At 45.5% G+C, this 15,012-nt stretch overlaps 2 protein-coding genes across 4 annotated transcripts in view; both read right to left on the minus strand.

Annotated features, from left to right (window-relative positions):
• Nucleotides 1–15,012, minus strand: part of TMEM132C (transmembrane protein 132C) — a 354,656-nt gene that overhangs the window by 33,780 nt on the left and 305,864 nt on the right. The window lies entirely within an intron of this gene.
• LOC126065777 (vasculin-like protein 1) lies at nucleotides 773–8,748 on the minus strand. 2 transcript variants are annotated; one of them, XM_049866229.1, is made up of 2 exons: nucleotides 6,783–8,748; nucleotides 773–1,057 (listed from the first exon to the last, which is right to left on the minus strand). In XM_049866229.1, the coding sequence occupies exons 1-2, from the start codon at nucleotides 7,946–7,948 to the stop codon at nucleotides 802–804; spliced, it is 1,422 nt and encodes a 473-aa protein (XP_049722186.1). In that variant the 5' UTR covers nucleotides 7,949–8,748; the 3' UTR covers nucleotides 773–801. The 2 variants fall into 2 exon arrangements, with proteins under 2 accessions (XP_049722186.1, XP_049722185.1); XM_049866228.1 differs by lacking the exon at nucleotides 773–1,057 and having other exon boundaries at nucleotides 6,436–8,748.

Raw genomic sequence — 15,012 nt, forward strand, 5'->3', positions numbered from 1 at the left:
AACAAAATAAATGTAAATCATTTTGGTCATTTTCGAGGTAAAGTGTATTTTTAACTCTTTTTTTTTTTGTTGTTAATAGAAAATATTTATTCCAAGTTAGTTATTTTATGAGGTAGTTGTTCTCTTCATAACAGACTTGCAATAGCCACATATATTAAATCTATAAATAATATTATCAAAATAATCTTAAATTTTTGAAATCTCACAGACATTTTTATTTTGCAATCTACCCTAAATATCAAGGCTGCAAAAATAACACATTTCCTATATCCGAATATTTTATAGTTGTATCCAAAACCAGGCTGGAGGGTGGCAGGAAATGAAAGGAAACCATATTTGTTCGGATAAGGACTCAAGTTACGGAGCCACCAAAAACAAAACAATATCCTAATTATTAGCATTAATTTACTACAACTCCCAAAGTCACTTTGCCACTGACAACGACTGCCCGAGCACAGGGTGAGTGCCCCACGGGCTGGAAGTAGAAGCTGCTGCGCAGACACGTCCATGTCCCCTCTGCACTACCGGGCTTCCCTGTGTGCGTCGCCCCGTGGGTACTGCCTGTGTACGTATATCTTAAAGCCTTCCCCACCACCCAAACTTCTATTAAACAAAAAATGGGGAAGAACAACAACAAAGCCTAAACAAGCCCATCACCCTGTCTCTGGGATGATTATTTCCCATGTGCACAAAGAATTCCACAATAACGTAAGAAAAGGAAAAGACGGATTTATTATGCACACTCCCTAAACACAGGAGCCGAGTTCCCGGGATCCCATTTAACGGAGGGCGTTGAGAGTCCTAGTCCCAGGCCTCGTCATCTGATGTGTCACTGCCGCTGGCATCTGCCTCCGTGTCCTCCAGCTCGGCTGCACGCACGCTCCTCCAAGGCGAGAAGGGGCTGGAGCTGCGGCCCTGGGAGAAGCCCTTCTTCCCAAAGCCATTTCTTCTTAGCTGCTCCGTCTTCCTGTGGAACTCCTGGAGCTCGTCCTCTGTGAGGGGGAGGCAGTCCTCCTCACTTTTGGGACATTCCTGCCATCCCATCGCTTTCAGTAACCTGTGCTCAGCTTCCAGAGAGTGCAAGGGGACCTTCCCTTCCTGCACCATGGGGAGAGTGAGGCCCTTCTGCAGACAGCTGTCCTCTGCCTTCTCCCTGGGTTCAGGTGTATGGTTGTTCTCCAAGTCCTGCAGCTTGTCTCTGCCCCTGTTTCTTGAGAAGTCTCTGTTCTGGTTATACTTCCGGATCCTCAGGGATGCACTCCTCATGTCAGTTTTTCTGCGGGTCACCTTGGTCAGACGTGAGGCGCTGGTCCCCGCTGGTGGGGTGGTGCCTTTGGGTGAGCTGGGAACTGTGCCACCAGCCAGTGCCACTGCTTTGGAAACAGAGATAGGGCTGGTCACAGCTGACTTTGGTCCAGGGTCTACGTTCTGGTTATACTTCAGGATCCTCAGGGACACGCTCCTCCTGTCGGTACTTCGGCGGGTCACCTTGGTCAGACGTAAGGCGCTGGGCTTGGAAGCAGATGGTACCGGCTTGAGAACCTGGCTCCTACAGACCCTTGGGAGCGCGGCGGATGATTTGTTCCTGTTCACAAGGTGAGATCCTGGAGAAGTGAAGGCAGCAGAGAAGGCAGCAGCAGGACCGTCTCCGGAAACTTTTTTGATGACCAGCATCTTGGAGGGTTGCTTGGCACTAGGTGGGTTCTTCCACACTCCAGAAGGGGTCCCAGTAGGTCTGCATGGCTGATGCTGTTGGCCAGCTTGTGGATTCAAAGGAGGAAAGTCTTTCTGTCCGAGCTGCAGCTTTTCCACCTTGTCTTCTTTTTCTTTCCTCATCACTGTAGGTGGCTTCTCTTGAGCAGCAGAGGCTTTCCAGGTGTGGAGGCTGCTGTCCCAGTGGCTATGGTTCCCTGTAGCACCGCCGCTACGCTGGCTCGTACCATCATGACCCCAGGAAGAGCCATGCCAAGCAGATGGGCTCTCTGTGATTTCAGCGTCTGGTCCTCCCTTAGCGAGGCCAGAGCCCATGGAACAGTGGAGGAGCAGGGTGGGCTGGTGCCAGGAACTTCCCTTGTTAAAGCCATTATGTCGAGGACCACTGACTCTGAATCTATCTTCCCCTCTGGGTAGGCGCTGTCCATGTTTTTCAAAGGTAGCTGCAGGTGACTTAGCAGACTGTGGTGTGGAGATATTTAGCCAATGAGGAACAAAGCCAAGCTGCGCTATTACATTTAGGGTCTCTTTTTAGCCAGGACTGTGTTGTCTTCGGAGTTCTCTAGAGAAGCAAAACCAGCTTCAAGGAAGTAGCTCACGACTTTGTGGAGGCTGGCAAGTTCCAAAATCTGTAGGTCAGAAGTCAGTCTGGAGGCTTCTCTTGACTCAGCCAGAAGCTGAATCCAAAATCGGCAGGCCAAACGGCAGGCTGTTAGTTCACATCCCAATCACCAGAGGTTAGATGATGACGAGTCAGATGCAGGATCCAGAGGGAGTGAGCAATTGAGAGAGAGAAGAAGAACCCTTGCTGGAACATCCATTTATATACTGGAGGCAGGCCACACCCCCAAGGAAATTCCCTTTTCAACTAACTGGCTGCTCACAGCAGATCTTATCTTGGAGATGATCACATTATATCAAATCCCATCATGCAAGTGATAGCAGTATATCAGATGTCATCATGGAAGTGACTGGATTATATCAGATCTCCCCATGGAGGTGGTCAGATCACATCAAATCTCATCACGGAAGTGATTGCATTATGGAAGAACGATCAGTCCAATGTCTGCCAAACCATTGAGAATCATAGCCTAGCCAAGTTGACCTATAACATTATATACCCACGTATCTAGTGCGCTGTATGAATCCTTAACCTGCTGTTGTTTTCTGAAATGGACCCACACCCAGCTGGGCGGGAGACCCTCATTGTGCAGGGGCTGGTCAGGAGCAGATGCTGTCAGCTGGGCCCTGTCACCCGGTACTGCTCTGGGAAGGTCGAGGCTGCAGGCCATCTTCCCTTGGGTTCTGTCTGAGCATCTTAGAAGGCAGCCTCCTAAAAGCTCGGGTGTGCACTCCCTATCGCTCTAGCAGATTTTAGAAAATGCTTCTCAGTGCTGTTTGGGAGCCTCATGGAACACCCCTAAGGCACAGCTACTAGCTGGGAGCTTTTTGCATTATTAAAATGTCTCTCCTGCTCTTCTACCCTTTCTTCTCCTGTTCCTCCACCCCTTTTTCATCATAAATCAGAGACCTGCTCTGATTAACTGAAAAGAATAAAACACGGTACCGTAAACAAATTTGAAAAAGGCTGTGATTCCTGAGAAAACAAGCCTTTTTGTTGGATTTCCCTCATAAATGTAAAACCACCCAGTAAGTCACACAGTGGTTTCAAGTCAGGAAAATTGTGTGTCAGGTTTGTATCCCTTCACCATACTTATTCAATCCGTATGCAAAGGAAATAGTCCGAGAAGCTGGACTCCAAGAAGAAGAACAGGGCACCAGGATTGGAGGAAGACTCATTAACAACCTGCATTATGCAGATGGCACAACTTGCTTGCTGAAAGTGAAGAGGACTTGAAGCACTTATTAATGAAGATCAATGATCACAGCCTTCAGTATGGTTTACACCTCAACATAAAGAAAACAAAAGTCCTCACTACTGGATCAATAAGCAACATCATGGTAAAAGGAGGAAAGTTTCAAGTTGTCAAGGATTTAATTTTACTTGGATCCACAATCAACACCCATGGAAGCAGCAGTCAAAAAATCAAAAGACACATTGCATTGGGCAAATCTGCTGCAAAACAGCTCTTTCAAGTGTTAATACAGCAAAGATATCGCCTTGAAGACTAGGGTGCACCCGACCCAAGCCATGGTGTTTTCAATTGCCTCAAATGCATAGGAAAGCTGGACAATGAATAAGGAACACCAAAGAATTGATGCCTTTGAGCTGTTGTGTTGGTGAAGAATTTTGAATATACCACGCGCTGCCAAAAAAATGAACAAATCTGTCTCAGAAGAAGTACAATCAGAAGCAAGGATGTTAAGATTACGTCTCACTTACTTTGGACACGTTATCAGGAGGGATTAGTCCCTGGAGAAGGACATCATGCTTGGTAGAAAAACAAAAAAAAATTTTTTTTTTTTTTTTTAAAAAGAGGAAGATCCTCAGTGAAATGGACTGACACGGTGCCTACAACGATGGCTGAAACATAGCAAGGCTTATGAGGATGGTGCAGGACCAGACAGTGTGGTGGTGTGCTGTGCGCAGGGTCGCTATGAGTGGGAACCAACTCGATGGCACCTAACAACAACTACTATGTACACGTAAATTAGTTTTGTCATTTTCTAGGTAAATCGTATTTTTAATTTTTTATTTTATGTTTATAACAACTTTATTCATAATTGTCGAAACTTAGAAGCAACCAAGATGTTCTTTGATAGGTGAATGGTAAACAAATTGTGGTACATACACAAGAAGGAGTAATTACTATTCATTGATAAGAAGAAATGAGCTATTAAGCCATAAAGAGACACGGGGAAACTTTAAATAGATACTACGAAGCGAAAGAAGCCAGTTTACAAGGCCACATGCTATATGATTCCAACTATGTGACAATGTGAAAAGGGTAAAACTAGAGAGACAGCAGTGAAAGATCAGTGGCTGCCAGGGGTTTAGGGGGAAAGGGGCAGAGGTGGATGGGTGGAGCACAGGGCCCTTTGAGGGCAGTGAAACTATTCTGGTGATACCATAATGCTGGCTATGTGATTTTATGCATTTGTCCAAACCCCAATAACCCATACGCCACGGAGCGAAACCTAATGTAAACTATGCTCGTTAGTGAACAATAATATTTCAGTATGGGTACATTGATTGTCCTAAGTGTACCACCCTGCTGAGAAATGCTAATAACAGGACAACTGTGTGCAAGGAGAGAGCTATGTGGGACCTCTGCACCCTCTGAGTAATTTTCTTGCAAACCTAAAACGGCTTTAAAAACAAAGTTCTTAAAAAGTTAAAATATCTATTTTATATAGATGTACACGTGTCACTGGATTTCTCCTTGCCACTAGAATATATCAAGGCTGAGAAACGGTGCCAACTGCACTCAGGGCTGGATTAAGGCCTGCGATGGTCCTCAACACTAACAGTCTGTGGCGCCCCCTCCTCTGCTCACTCACGCGTTGAAACGGGATATGTGAGTTACGTATATACATGTACGTCATATATATGTGTGTGTGTGTGTCTTTGCTATCCATGATGCAACTCCTTTTTAAATGCAACTATATTTTATAGTATTAGTGTTGAAAGCAAAGCAGCGTACGCCATTTTAGTGGAACGAGATGGAGTGTCAAATTTTAGTGGATGTTGGGTAATGAGATCCTCACTACAGAACACATTTTCTACAAAAAGAATACTCCCCATATTCTACAGCAAAGAGAGTATGTTGTTTCAACAATCAGTGTAAAGTTCTGTCAATCTCCCACGACCAAAAATTGACCACGAATTTTCCTAAATGGCTCATACTTCAATTTTGATACCTGTCATAATAAATGCTGTAATTATAAATGAACAAACAAAAAATGTGATAAAAGAAACTTTAGTGATGAGAAACAAATATTGAAAATCGTAATGATCTGCTTACTCAAGTTCCCTCGCTTTTGCGTGTCATCTGGGACTGGAGTTCCCATGGGTTGTTCCCCAGGACGTGGGCAAGAGCGTACCCTTGTGTTTGTATCGGGCAGAGAGCATTGCTGGCCTTCCTGGCTGGAGTAGCTGGATCAGAAGACGGGGCCTTTTTTTTTTTTTTTTTTTTTTACTGATGGAAAATTTAATCCCAAGTAAGTTATTTTATGCAGTTTTCTTCTTCATAACAGACTTATAATAGCCTCATGTCTTAAATCTGGAAGTAATGCTATGAAATAATCTGCAATCTCTGAAATTTCACAAAAATTTTTATTTTACAATCCACCCTGAATATCAAGGCTTCAAAAATAACACAACGTTTCCTAAATCCAAATATTTTACAGCTGTACCCAAAAAGAGGAGAATAAAAAGAAAAATTCAAGTGCTTGGTTAAGGGCTGATGTTACCCAAGCTGTCAAAAACAGAAGAAAATATCCAGTTTATTAGCATTTATTCAATACAATTATAACTTAACTTTATCACTGACAACGACTGCCTGAACACAGAAGTGAGTGTCCCAAGACGGGAAGCAGAGGCTCCTGCAGATCCCCCCGCCCCATGTCCTCTCTGCACAGCCAGCTTCCCCGTGCATTGCTGTACATGTACTGTGTATGTACATGTATATATATATATATCAATTTCTTAAAGATACTTTTTCCCACCACACAAACTTCTATTAAGCAGAAAAAAGAGGAGAACAACAACAAAAGCTAAACAAGCCCATCACCCTCTCTCTGGAATGATTATTTCCCATGTGCACAAAGGAAAAGACGGATTTATACTGCACACTCCCTAAACACACGAGCCGAGTTCCGGGATCCCATTTAATGGAGGGCGTTGAGAGTTCTAGTCCCAGGCCTCGTCATCTGATGTGTCACTGCCGCTGGCATCTGCCTCTGTGTCCTCCAGCTCGGCTGCACCCACGCTCCTCCAAGGCGAGAAGGGGCTGGAGCTGCGGCCCTGGGAGAAGCCCTTCTTCCCAAAGCCATTTCTTCTTAGCTGCTCCGTCTTCCTGTGGAACTCCTGGAGCTCGTCCTCTGTGAGGGGGAGGCAGTCCTCCTCACTTTTGGGACATTCCTGCCATCCCATCTCTTTCAGTAACCTGAGCTCAGCTTCCAGAGAGTGCAAGGGGACCTTCCCTTCCTGTACCATGGGGAGAGCGAGGCCCTTCTGCAGACAGCTGTCCTCTGCCTTCTCCCTGGGTTCAGGTGTATAGTTGTTCTCCAAGTCCTGCAGCTTGTCTCTGCCCCTGTTTCTTGAGAAGTCTCTGTTCTGGTTATACTTCCGGATCCTCAGGGATGCACTCCTCATGTCAGTTTTTCTGCGGGTCACCTTGGTCAGACGTGAGGCGCTGGTCCCTGCTGGTGGGGTGGTGCCTTTGGGTGAGCTGGGAACTGTGCCACCAGCCAGTGCCACTGCTTTGGAAACAGAGATAGGGCTGGTCACAGCTGACTTTGGTCCAGGGTCTACGTTCTGGTTATACTTCAGGATCCTCAGGGACACGCTCCTCCTGTCGGTACTTCGGCGGGTCACCTTGGTCAGACGTAAGGCGCTGGGCTTGGAAGGAGATGGTACCAGCTTGAGAACCTGGCTCCTACAGACCCTTGGGAGCGCGGTGGATGATTTGTTCCTGTTCACAAGGTGAGATCCTGGAGAAGTGAAGGCAGCAGAGAAGGCAGCAGCAGGATCGTCTCCGGAAACTTTTTTGATGACCAGCATCTTGGAGGGTTGCTTGATACTAGGTGGGTTCTTCCACACTCCAGAAGGGGTCCCAGTAGGTCTGCATGGCTGATGCTGTTGGCCAGCTTGTGGATTCAAAGGAGGAAAGTCTTTCTGTCCGAGCTGCAGCTTTTCCACCTTGTCTTCTTTTTCTTTCCTCATCACTGTAGGTGGCTTCTCTTGAGCAGCAGAGGCTTTCCAGGTGTGGAGGCTGCTGTCCCAGTGGCTATGGTTCCCTGCAGCACCGCCACTATGCTGGCTCGTACCATCATGACCCCAGGAAGAGCCATGCCAAGCAGATGGGCTCTCTGTGATTTCAGCATCTGGTCCTCCCATAGCGAGGCCAGAGCCCACGGAACAGTAGAGATGGGTCGGCTGGTTCGAGGAACTTCCGCTGTCAGAGCAGTTATGTTGAGGACTGCCGGCTCCAGATCTACCTTCCCCTCCGGGTAGGTGCTGTCCATGTTTTTCAAAGGCAGTTGTAGGTGACTTAGCTGACAGTGGTGTGGAGATGTTTAGCCAACGAGGAACAAAGCCACACTGTGCCATTATGTCCAGGGTCTCTTCTTCGCAGGGGAGTGTCTTCTGCAGAGTTCTCTAGAGAAGCAGAATCAGTGAAGCTCTTTATAAATTTATCTCAAGGGAGTGGCTCACAATGCTGTGGAGGCTGGCAAGTCCCAAAATACCTGGGTCAGATGTCAGGTGGTTGCAGAGGCTCACTCCAAAACTTGTAGGTCAAATGGCAGGCTGCTGGCTCAGGTTCCAAGAACCGAAGGTAGACAGTGACGAGTTGAGAGCAGGATCCAGAGCGAGCAAGCAATGGAGAGAAAGAGCATGAGCCTCCCTGGGACGTTCACTTATATCCTGGAGGCAGGTCACACCCCCAAGGAAACATCCTTTTCAACTGATTGGCTGCTCATAACAGATCTTATCATGGAGATGATTGTATTATATCAGCTTTCATCATGGAGATGATTGCATCATATCAGATCTCATCATGGAGATGATTGCATCATATCAGATCTCATCATGGAGATGATTGCATCATATCAGATCTCATCATGGAGATGATTGCATCATATCAGATCTCATCATGGAGATGAGCGTATTATATCAGTTTTCATCAAGGAGATGATTGCATCATATCAGATCTCATCATGGAGATGATCACATCATATCAGATCTCATCATGGAGATGATCACATCATATCGGATCTCATCATGGAGATGATCACATCATATCGGATCTCATCATGGAGATGATCGCATCATATCAGATCTCATCATGGAGATGATCACATCATATCAGATCTCATCATGGAGATGATTGCATCATATCAGATCTCATCATGGAGATTATCACATCATATCAGATCTCATCATGGAGATCATAGGATGGAAGAACAATCAGTCCAATGACTGCCGAACCACTGAGACTCAAAGCCAATCCAAGTTGACTTGTAACGTTAGCTATCACACATGTGTAGTGCACTATTTGAATGCATAACCAGGTGCTGTTTTCTGAAATGGACCCAAACCCAGCTGGGTGGGAGAACCCCATTGTGTGGTGGCTGGCTGGGAGTGGATGCCATCAGCATGGCCCTGTCACCTGGTGCTGCTCTGAGAAGGTTCAAGCTGTAGGCCATCTTCCCTCAGGCCCCATGTGAACATCTCAGAAGGCAGCCTCCTTCTGAAAGCTCAAGGTGTGCACTTCTGTTGCTCCAGAAGATTTTAAAAAATGCTTCTCAATGCCGTTCCAGAGCCTCATGGAACACCACTAAGGCGCAGCTACTATGTGGGAGCTTTTTGCATTATTAAAATGGCTCTCCTCTCCTTCTACTCTGTCTTCTGTTCCTCCGCCCCCTTTTCCATCATAAATCACAGACATGTTCTGATTAAAAGAAAAGAATCAATAAAATAAGGTTTTGTTGTTCTGTGGCCTTCGGTTGGTTCCAACTCATAGCTACCTCATGAACAATAGAATGAAACACTGCCCAGTCCTGCACAATCCTCACAATTGTTGCTGTGTTAGAGCCTTTGTCGCCTCACTGAGGGTCTTCCACTTTTTCACTGACCCTCTATGTTATTGAGCATGATGTCCTTCTTCAGCGACTGGTCCCTCCTGATAATTTTTGCCAAGTACATGAGACGAAGTCTCGCCATCCTAGCTTCTAAGGAGCATTCTGGTTCTACTTCTTCCAAGACAGGCTCCTTCGTTCTTCTGGAAGTCCATGATATATTTAATATTCTTCCCAACACCATAATTCAAAGGTGTCAGTTCTTCTTAGTCTTCTTTATTCGTAGTTCATCTTTCACATGAATATGAGGCGATTGAAAACACCATGGTTTGGGTCAGGTGCACCGTAATCCTCAGAGGGACATCTCTGCTTTTTAACGCTTCAAAGGATTCCTTTGCAGCAGATTTGCCCTATACAATATGTCGTTTGATTTCTTGACTGCTGCTTCCATGGCTGTTGATTGTGAACCCAAGTAAAATGAAGTCCTTGACAACTTCAATCTTTTCTCCATTTAACATGATGTTGCTCATTGGTCCAGTTGTGAGGATTTTTGTTTTCTTTATGCTGAGGTGCAATCCATACTGAAGGCTGTGGTCTTTGATCTTCATCAGTAAATGCTCCAAGTCCTCTTCACTTTGAGCAAGCAAGGTTGTGTCATCTGCATAATGCAGGTTGTTAATGAGTTTTCCTTCAATCCTGATGCCCCGTTCTTATTCATATAGTCCAGATTCTCAGATTATTTGCTCAGCATACAGATTGAATAGGTATGGTGACAGCATACAACCACGACATACCCTTTTCCTGATTTTAAGCCACACAGAATCCCCTTGTTCTGTTTGAATGACTATTTCTTGGTCTATGTTCAGGTTCTGCAGGAGCACAATTAAGCGTTCTGGAATTCCCATTCTTCATTCAGTGTTATCCATAATTTGTTATGATCCACACAGTTGGGTGCCTTTGCATAGTTAATAAAGCGTAAGTAAACATCTTTCTGCTATTTTCTGCTTTCAGCTAAGATCCGTCTGACATCAACAATGACACCCCTAGTTCCACGACCTCTTCAGAATCCAGCTTGAATTTCTGGATGTTCCCTATCTATGTACTGGTGCAACCATTTTTTAATTATATTTAGCAAAATTTTGCTTGCATGCGATATTAATGATACAGTTTGGTAATTTCTGCATCACCTTTCTTTCGAATGGGTACAAATATGGATTATTTCCAGTCGGTTGGCCAACTAGCTGTCTTCCAAATTTCTTGGCATAGACAAGTGAGCACTTCCAGCATTGCATCTGTTTGCTGAATCATGTCAATTGGTATTCCTTCAATTCCTGGAGCCTTTTTTTTTTTTACCAATGCCTTCAGTGCAGCTTAGATTTCTTCCTTCAATACCATCAGTCCCTGATCATATGCTATCTCCTGAAATGTTTGAACGTCGACCAATTTTTTTTTTTTTTGGTTCAGTGACTCTCTGTATTCCTTCCATCTTCTTCTGATGGTTCCTGCGTCGTTCAGTATTTTCCCCATCCCATTGCCATCAAGTCGATTCTGACTCAAAGTGACCTTATAGGACAGAGTAGAACTGCCCCATAGGGTTTCTTTATGGAAGCAGACTCCCACACCTTTCTCCTGTGGAGTGGCTGGTGGGTTCAAACTGTCAGCCTCTGTATTAGCATCTGAGCGTATTAACCACAGTGCCACCAGGGTTCCCTCAGCCATTCTTCATCTTCTCTATATTTGCTTTATCTGAGGCTTGAGAAATGCCAGGCATGTTCTTCCCCTTCAGCTTTCCAACTCCAGGTCTTTGCATATTTCATTATAATACCTTAGTCTGTCTTCTCGAGCCGCCCTTTGAAATTTTCTGTTCAGCTCATTTACTTCATCATTTCTTCTGTTTGTTTTACTCGACATTCGAGAGCAAATTTGAGAGTCTCTTCTCACATTCATTTTCGTCTTTTCTTTCTTTCCTGTCTTTTTAATGACTTTTGCTTCCTCCATGTATGATGTCCTTGATGTCATTCTACAACTTGTCTGGTCTTCGATCATGAGTGTTCAATGTGTCAAATCTATTCTTGAGATGGTCTCCAAATGCAGGTGGCATATACTCAAGGTCATATTTTGGCTCTTGTGGACTTGTTTTAATTTTCTTCAGCTGTGCAGTTAGGTATTTATATTTCTCTTACTCTTAAAAATCAAAAGGTATAAGAATTCTTGTTAAAAGAAAAAAAAAAAATCAGACAGGAACTTGATATACTTTTCCCTGCACGGAATAACAGCTTCCAAGGCAAACTCCTTGGTAAAAGCTCCCAAATGCATCTTCTATTTTTTTGATCTTCACTATTTATAAATTCAGAGCAAATTAGAACAAGTGGAAAGACAGGAGTGAGGGGTAGTCAAAGAGGAAGACAGTTCCAAAGTGAGGTTTTCTTCTTTTCTGTTGCATGAAAATTCCAAAATTGAGGTGAGCCCTGAGTCCATCTTAACTTTTACTTGTTTCCCATGTAACCGTCAAGCCCTTAGATGGACTTCAGTACTTAAAGGATTTCCCTTGTGACCATCTAACAAAAGAAACTAAAGATACAGGGAAAGGATGTTCCTAAGGGAAGGGGTCTTGAAGCAAGACCCTTATCGGGAATTCCTTCAGCAGCCCTCAGGAAATGTTTTAAGGTAATTACCTTGTGATCACCCTGTAAACCCCCCTTGTTGTTTTTGTTAGGTGCCCTCAAGTGGATTCTGACGCATAGTGACCCCATGCACAACAGAAGGAAACACTGCCCGGTCCTGAACCACCCTCATTATTGTTGTTATGCTTGAGCCCACTGTTGCATCCACTGTGTCAGTCCATCTTGTTGGGGGTCTTCCTCTTTTTGGCTGACCCTCTACTTTACCAAGCATGACATCCTTCTCCATGGATTGATCCCTCCCGAAAACATGTCCCAAGTATGTGAGATGAGGTGTCGCCATCCTTGCTTCTAAGGAGCATTCTAGTTGTACTCCTTCCAAAACATACTTGTTCGTTCTTTTGGCAGTCCATGGTATAGTCAATATTCTTCACCAACACCACAATTCAAAGGCATCAATTCTTCTTCGGTCTTCCTTATTCATTGTCCAGCTTTCACATGCATACGGCGTGACTGAAAACACCATACAGTCATGTATTTAAACTAACCAACCCAAGAATATGCAACTGTACCCCACAAAGCCTAAAACCCTTTACAGAGAAAGTCTTGCTGACCCCTGAACAAGCGAATCATCCTCAGGATACGACATGGCCCTCGCCTGGAGGGTCTCTCTTAACCCTTTGTTGTTCAGGTCATTCTCTTTTGTCGTCTAGGTGTTGTCGTCCTTGTAGATGCTAATCTCTGTCTTTGTCCTCACAGCTCTTCCTCAGTTGTTACCTACTCTATTTGGTTGAATCCTTGTTTGCCAGCAGCTCAGCACCATTTCAAGCAGGTTTCCAAAATCTTTTTACTTGCCTTAATTAAAGCCTGTACTCCTGGCTGGACTGGCCATAGATTCGCATCACATTTGAGGGACCCAGAAGCTCTGGGCCAGCGAGAAGGACAGACGCATTGCCCCAACGCAGGACAGACCCTAGTGTTAAGTCAGAAGAAGAATTTGAGCTGGGACTTATATTTTTCTTTTTAATTGTGGTGAAAGTATATATAACAAAACATTTGCCTTTTCTACGTATTTTACGTTCACGATTCAGTGACATTATGTTGTTCATCATATTGTCCAGCCACCACCACTATCCATTTTTAATTTTTTCCATCATGATTGGGACTAATTTTAGAAGTGGTTAATCCTTTACAATCTGACTATTTCAGCGTACGTCTGCACAGGTTTGTGGCTGTAGGCGGGTGACCATGAGACTGGATTAGTAAAAAAAGTCCCTGTAATTGACCTGTCCAGACTGAAGCATAGTTGATGACCAAAACCTGTTGCTATTGAAAAATTCCAACTCATAGTGACTCTACAGGACAGAGAGAATTGCCCCATAGGTTTTCCAAGGGGCAGCTAGTGGATCTGAACTGCTGACCTTTTGGTTAGCAGACGAGCTCTTTACCACTGTGCCACCAGGGCTTCTAAGCATAGTCAATGGCATTGCAAAATCAACTGCTCCCCAAAGAAAAGTGTATGAATGGAAAATCAATGACCAAGTCTTCCTGCTTCTCTAGGAGGACCGGGAGACACGCCCAACAAAGAGGATGCGCTGAGATGGCTAGGAGGTGCCACGGCTCATGTGGCAGAGTCTGCAAAAACCAAAGGTCCAATTTTGAAATTCCAGCCCGGGAAAGGAAGTCCTGCTGTCGGCACTCACGGGCTGAGGCCCCCATCGCTTCTACGAGCATACAATAAACCAATGTCCCTCTTGCTGCCTCTGGACTTGCTGCGTGATCTGGTTCCAGCCTCCTGCCCTCTGTGAGCTTTGTTTTCCTCATCTGTCAAATGGGCACAGTACCACCTCTGTCTAGGTTTGCTCTGGGAGTCAGCTGGGAGGAGCTGCCCCCATCCCCTAGCTCAGTGCCTGTCACAGAGGGGCCACTTGGGAACTGTAATCCCAGGACGTGAGCCCAAGGCTTAGGCCCATGAGGGTCAGTGTGCTAGTTCACAAGACCACTCTTGAGCTGTAAGAGAAAGACCATCCAAACGCCAGTAATTTGGGAGCTAATTTAGCATGCTAAGAAGCCAAATGGTTACCGGAATAAGGTTCTTGCCTCTCACTGGTCAAGAATGAGGTAGGGCACGCAGTTTTCCACACGAGCAAAGCTTTATTGAAGAGTCTTGCAAGCGGAGACGAGGAGGGCCTAGAGCAACGGTTACCTTCATCTCACAGAACAAAAGACAGCCTGAGTTTTTAGAAGTTCTTGGGCGGGAAAAGATTCACGTTTATTCATAGGCACAGGTGGGGATATGTTACCAGCAGTGTGCGTGCAGCAGGTTTCCAAGATGGCTCCTGTCCTGGAGACCTCTGGGATTCGTAGCAGGACTTATTATGGGGTGTCATGCCTGTGTGGTCTCTCGCTCCCCGGGTTCAATTCCTCGGCTGCGGCTGTAGCCCCTCACTGCCCCTGGTGGTAGGTCACACAGCGGTCACAGGTGGATGTTCTGAGCGTGTATGTCCCTGGGCCTGGTTTTCTCCAGCCACTTCTGAAAGGCAACTTTAAAGAAGTTTGTGGGCTAATTTTAGATACCCTGCCCCACTGTTCTGGGGAATGGCTTTGTTTCTACACCCTGGCCTATTTCTTGTTCTTTCGGTTGCAGATTTGGGGGCCTCTCTGTTCTGTCTTACTAAGTCTCTAGGTTCCACACCCAAGCCCGTATTACCTCCCTGACTGTATAGTCTATTTTGCTTGCTTCTCCTCTAACCACAGCAGTCTCTTCGCTATTTTTCAAACAGGCACCCTCTGATCTCAGGGCCTTTGTTCCCTGTCTTAGAATGAGGAGCTGCTTAATTAACTTTCCCTGCAGTAAGGCAGCACCATCAGTGGGTGCTGGGGTGTGGGGAGGGCCCGCAGAGCAGGGTCTGCAGTGCCTGAGGCTGAGCCCCAGGGTGGGGGGCCGGGGCACCTGGGGGCCCTCCGCACTGAG

This window comes from Elephas maximus, chromosome 22 (genome assembly GCF_024166365.1).
Source record: "Elephas maximus indicus isolate mEleMax1 chromosome 22, mEleMax1 primary haplotype, whole genome shotgun sequence".
NCBI classification, from domain to species: domain Eukaryota; kingdom Metazoa; phylum Chordata; class Mammalia; order Proboscidea; family Elephantidae; genus Elephas; species Elephas maximus.

Excerpts from the sequence above, each read along its gene's own strand:
- LOC126065777 (XM_049866229.1), bottom strand. The coding sequence starts at position 7,948 with ATGGCACAGTGTGGCTTTGTTCCTCGTTGGCTAAACATCTCCACACCA. Across the intron at positions 1,058-6,782 it reads TCTCTGGAAGCTGAGCTCAG|GTTACTGAAAGCGATGGGAT; the intron begins GTTACTGAAAGA and ends AGCTGAGCACAG.